Source organism: Asterias rubens, chromosome 3 (genome assembly GCF_902459465.1).
Source record: "Asterias rubens chromosome 3, eAstRub1.3, whole genome shotgun sequence".
In the NCBI taxonomy this organism is placed as follows: Eukaryota; Metazoa; Echinodermata; class Asteroidea; order Forcipulatida; family Asteriidae; genus Asterias; species Asterias rubens.
The window spans coordinates 10,281,915-10,287,914 of record NC_047064.1 but is presented as its reverse complement, the minus strand read 5'-3'; the positions used below and the strand labels follow the sequence as shown (position 1 = coordinate 10,287,914).

Here is a 6,000-nt window from a genome sequence, read left to right as displayed (position 1 = left end):
AAAGCACACAAGGCTATAGCCTTGTACACTTTTCAGGCAAAATCTGCGGAGCACACTCTTTCAGGCAATATCTGCTGAGCACATTAGGTCGGTTTTTCAGGCAACATCTGCTAAGCACTCAAAGCACACTTTTTCAGGCAAAATCTGCTAAGCACACAAGGCTATAAAGCCTTGTACACTTTTTCAGGCAAAATCTGTTAAGCCCATCAGGCTATATATAGCCTTGTACTTTTTTGAAGGCGAATTCTGCTAAGCACACAAGGCTATAGCCTCGTCAATTTTTCAGGCAAGATCTGCTAAGCACACAAGGTCTTGTACACTTTTTCAGGCAAAATCTGCTGAGCACACAAGGCTATAGCCTTGTTCATTTTTGAAGGCAAAATCTGCTAAGCACACAAGGCTTGTACACTTTTTAAAGGCAACATCTGCTAAAAACACAAGGCTATTTGAAGGCGATTTCTGCTAAGCAGATCACTTTTCAGATAACTTTAACGGAACAAATTTAACCAGTGTCATTTAGCCTTGTACATGTACATCTAGCGTATCAACACAAAGACTGATTGTGACCCAAATTTATTCGACATTTGCCTTTTTTAATCAAACACTAAATTGTTTTTGATTTTCAAATTTACCCTTTAAACTGTAAAAAATAGATTCATGTTTTATTTTTTTATCCACACTAAATTATAAAATAAAAAAACCATCTTGATCCCTTAGAAGGTAACCTCTTGTATTCTAATGTTTCTCTACACATAGAAATGGCTAATTTTGTTCAGATCCGCAGAAAAACACAACCTTTTGGCGATATTACATAAAGTACTCAAACGACCTGTAACCATAACTTTAACGGAACAAATTTAACCAGTGTCATTCCACACAGTCTTCTCTAGCTCTAGGACCATGTCAAAACACTTGAAGATGTTGACATGCCACAAAACTGCTTCTGCAAACCAATTATGTATTTAAATTACTTACATGAGGAAATAGAATTAGCTGTTGCAATCTGCTTACCAACAGGACATAATGGTATAAATGCTAAAACTTGTTAAAAGCCTAACGTTTCAACCCTAGAAGAGAGTCATTCTTGATGGCTAATGATAACACAACATCACATTAACATTTATCGATGACTGTATAAAGACAGTCAAGTTGAAAGAAATAATGTATTTTACGTCTGGATCAGTGATCAAACAAAGCTCACAGCTATGTTACCACATACATTGTAAATTCTAGAAAGACCTTGCCGAACATTTAACATTTTTTTACATATTAAAATGATTAAGTTTTTCATAGTTTGCAATTGGTCCACAGTTACTGTACTATTTGAATACTTCTGGATGAATAAGTCTGTACACGAACTTAGAAGGTATCGCAATTAATCACTGTTTTCATACATTATAAAATATTGTAAAAAAAGATCATACTGAAAACAAATCTAAATGGATAAGAGTGGCTGCGCCTCGTACAACATTTGTAGAAATTAGATAAATGAATTGAAGTTAAGGCCACACGGCATAAAGGTATAAAAATGATATCCTAAAAATTAATGTAACTGAAGGTAGACTCCATACTCCATGCAAATATGATTATAAAAGAGACATTAGAACGGAAAACAAGAAAGATTGGCGGGAAAAAATGTGTGAAGTTAAACATTCACTGAGAAATGGCTAAATCAGACAAATAGCATACAAATCTTTGCTTAAAAAAAGCAAAATGCGACAGCAAGTGGAGATTGATAAAAACAAATCCTTTCCTTAATTCATATATTATGAATGAAGTATGGAACAACTGCCATTCTTCTGCAACGAAGGGAGCTGCGCTACCTTAAAACTCTGAAAGGGGCGTTGCATTAATATCTAGGCATCAGTTACTATTGCCGCTTTATCAGTTGATGATACGTACAGAGCATTGTCAAAACCTGCTGGTGTTGTCGGTGCTACTGCATCAGCCGCTGCTTTAGCGTTAAAGCTGTTGCGCTTCCAGACAAAGAAGCCCACTACTCCAACCAGGGCAACAAGCAGTACGACACCCAGGATGATACCCACGATAGTTCCAGCACTTACTCCTAGTGGACGATACAAACATGAACAGTTATTAGTGATTAGAGTCTAAGGAAGTGACCTATTTGGTCCGCAGCCAAACTATCTGTGTTTCGCGACTTACTATTTTAACTTTGTTATTTTTAAGACAACGATAAAGCAGGTCACCCATACAAATACAGGTAATCCATATAGGTCAGTAGTTGTCTTAATGACGGGAGTTCATCCAAACAACTATCGACTGCTAGTCGTGTACCCTCCCGAAATACTGACTGCAGGTTACCCATCCATTGAGGGCAGGTCACCCTTTAAACTACTGATGGCAGGTCACCCATCAAATTACTGATTGCAGCTAGGTCACCCATTTAACTGCTGGCTGCAGGTCACCCATCAATTTACTGACTGCAGGTTACATCGACTACTGACTGCAGGTCACCCAGCAAATTACTGACTGCACGTCACCCATCAAACTACTGGCTGCAGGTCACCCATCAAACTACTGACTGCAGCTGACCAAACCAACTGACTACAGATCACCCATCGAACTAATGACTGCATGTAACCATCCAACAATTGACTGCAGTACCTGATCAAACTACTGACTGCAGTTCACCCATCAAACTATCGACTGCAGGTCACCCATCAAACTATTGACTGCAGGACACCCATCTAACTGCAGGTCACTCATCCAACTACTGACTGCATGTAACCAATCGAACTACTGACTGTAGGTCACACATCCAACTACTCCTGACTGCAGGTCACCCATCAAACTACTGACTGCAGGTCACCCATCTAACTACTGACTGCATGTCACCCAACTATTGAGGTCACCAAGCAGGTCACCAAGCCAACTTTTGACTTAAGGTCACCCATTGAACTACTGACTGCACGTCACCTATCAAACTACTGACTGCGGGTCACCCATCAAACTACTGACTGCAGGTCACCACTCAAACTACTGACTGCAGGTCACCCATCAAACTACTGACTGCACGTCACCCAACAAACTATTGACTGCACGTCACCCAACAAACTACTGACTGCAGGTCACCACTCAAACTACTGACTGCAGGTCCCCCATCAAACTACTGACTGCACGTCACCCATCAAACTACTGACTGCACGTCCCCCATCCAACTATTGACTGCAAGTCACAAAGCTAACTTTTTGACATGTCACCCATATCAAAGTACTGACTTCAACCCATCAACTACTGACTGCAAGTCACCCATCAAACCACTGACAGCAGATCACCCATCTAGCTTCGGACTCACTGCAACAACGAGCAATTTGTAATCAAAATGATTTGAAAATAATTGAGTATTTTTGTGTTTCTTACCTCCTGTTTGAGGAGACTTGGTAGCTTCTGGCTCCTCTGTTTTCACTGGCATCACTGTTGAAGTCACTGTGCCAAATAATCACAAACAAAGTTAAGTAAAGGGTAAAAACAGAAACAAAACAATTGCCAATCAAACAACATTTTATGACATGCTAAACTTGTGTTTGATACATGGGAGGGCTCAGCAGTGCTAAGGGAACATAATACAATTTGTTTGTTTAATATCACCGAAACTGAAAGGGGGAGGAAATAAATGTAAAATGACACCAGCACCAGTTACCGGAAATAAAAGGATGCTTGGATTTGACGAGTGAATCAAATCTAATTTAATCATTTTATTGTTTAATACACACCGTTGTCTGGAGTCGGTGGAATCATGTCTATGATAAAGACATTGGCAACCAATCAACCCCACAGCGTAACCGCACAGGTATAATTCATTTTATCAAGTGAACGATGACATTCGGTAAAGGGGGTAAAGGCCCGGTCCCACTGCAGCGATAGTGAGAACGATAACGATCACGACGCAAAGAGAACGCATTCTATTGGTTGAATTGCTCCACGCAGAATACGCACACGCTCATTTAACCAATAAAATGCGTTATCTTTGCATTGTATCGTTATTGTTCTCTTTATCGCTGCAGTAGGACCGGGCCTTAACCCTGTAAAGGGGCTGCACCACATACAATCATCTCAGCACACTGTACGTAGTGACAATAAATGTTAGTGTTCAAAATTTGTACAAGAATCACAGCGAGCTGACTTACTTTGTGGCATTTTGCAGATGTAGTCAGCTTGGTCTGTGCATTGTTCATCATTCCATTCACCGTAATGTTGAGCATACATCTCCACACACAGCTCGGCATCGTTGTTAGGCTCACCCTCCTTCCAGAAAACGTAGTCTACTGGAGTTCCGTCAGTCCATTGTAACCCTGGAATGCAAATAACCAATAAATGTGTAAATCAACTGTTACTAATAATTATATGGGTTCTTAAACAGTGCTTTAAAGCACGTGACGGATCAACCCATATTGCACCTGATCTTCTGGAATCCTTCTGGTGGACATTCAAATCATGACAGGAGGAAAATGAGCTACCCAGACACCATCACCAAAGACACAAATCCCAATCAAAACGAGATGGCCAACAGCCCATGAGCGATAAAGTAACCTGGCACCATTCATCAAAACTGCTTCTACTATGCCGTCCAAGGACGAAGTATGATGATGATGATAACACACCATGGGTGTATCAAAGTGGTCAGTTTATTTCTTTCCTTTAAGGATGGCAGAGCTTCGTTTTGAAGTGAGCTATGATGGCACATGTAATGGCTTACAACAAGGTGCTGTGGTGCAATATGCAGCCAAGGCGAAACCCTTCTCTTTACGATTAAAGTGCACTGTCGTTGATTTTACAAAACTCTTCCTAACTTAGGACTAATCTTAGGACTTGGGACGAGTCCCAACCCTGCACTGTAGCATGCAGACCTCAAGATTAATCCTAAGTTAGGACGAGATAAGACGAGTCCTAACTCTTTGTGAAACTTACGGCTCTGGGGTTCCAATACACACAAACAAGACTTACAGTTTAGATCCTATGCAAAGGACGCAGCACTAATGGTAAAGTATCTTGTTTAGGACACAAGTGTCACAACTGGAACTCTACCGATCAGAAACACCACAGCTTAATTGAGTCCAGTGCGACTGGCCGCTCAACCAAGACACACCACTACCATGATTTAATTTAAAACCCGATTAGCAAAGCACATACCATTATTGCCCTTCTGTAGACCAATCCATACACTGCCAATGAATGATGGCAGCACCACATTGTTTGTGATGAAATAGTTCTCTTGGGTCGAGTGGATGCTGACCAGTTGCGCTCCGAAATTCTCCTCACAGTCAAACTTGGCATCGTTGAATGACCCTATAGGTTTATCTGGGTTGAACAGGTAGCAAAACTGACCGAAAGGCTTCCAGCCGTCATGGCACGTTCCTTGGGGTGGGGCTACTGTAGTTGGGCATTTAGCTGCAAGGAGAAGGGACAGAAATGATCAAATGTTCACCTTCAAAATGGGCCATGCATGATATTTGGTCCCCAGAAATAAGTAAAAAACCTGACTTTTCCGGCTGTTTAATAATAAAATCTCAGGGCAAAAAACATCAGAAATCAGACTTAAGTAGAAAGAATATCATGCCTGCTTCGGAAAATTGTCGGTCAATCCAATGTGGCCGTTTAGGTGTCATGAAATAAACAGTCCTTGAGTAGAAGTTTCACAAAGCACTAAGATTCTTTAAGGTGGGGTGATCGTTTTGTAGTGAACTCAACACAAACACAAATTGTGTAATTTGTATCCAAGAGCTAACAATTGCTTTTAAGATGGTAATGATAATTGGTACCCTGTGAAATTATTTCATATCTGATACAAATCGGTTCTCAGATTTCTGAGGGTTCGGTGACCATTCACTAATGTTCTTGAATTGTGAAGTGATGGCCATTGCCATGGTCATGGTTCCTGGATGATGCCTGTACAATTTCAACTTTTAAGATCTTGTAAGATTCTTATTATATTCTTATAAAACTCTCAAGTCAGAATAATATAAGAATCTTATAAGAATA

General features: G+C 40.4%; 1 protein-coding gene across 1 annotated transcript in view; it reads right to left on the bottom strand.

Annotated features, from left to right (window-relative positions):
* Positions 1 to 371: 371 nt before the first annotated feature.
* LOC117288059 (macrophage mannose receptor 1-like) overlaps positions 372 to 6,000 on the bottom strand; it is a 57,682-nt gene continuing 52,053 nt past the window's right edge. The window contains exons 38-41 of the mRNA XM_033768751.1: positions 5,152 to 5,409; positions 4,149 to 4,313; positions 3,382 to 3,447; positions 372 to 2,065 (exon numbers count right to left, since the gene is read on the bottom strand). Of these exons, the coding sequence (XP_033624642.1) occupies positions 1,857 to 2,065; positions 3,382 to 3,447; positions 4,149 to 4,313; positions 5,152 to 5,409 (698 nt within the window). The 3' untranslated portion in view covers positions 372 to 1,856. The remainder of the gene's footprint in view (positions 2,066 to 3,381; positions 3,448 to 4,148; positions 4,314 to 5,151; positions 5,410 to 6,000) is intronic.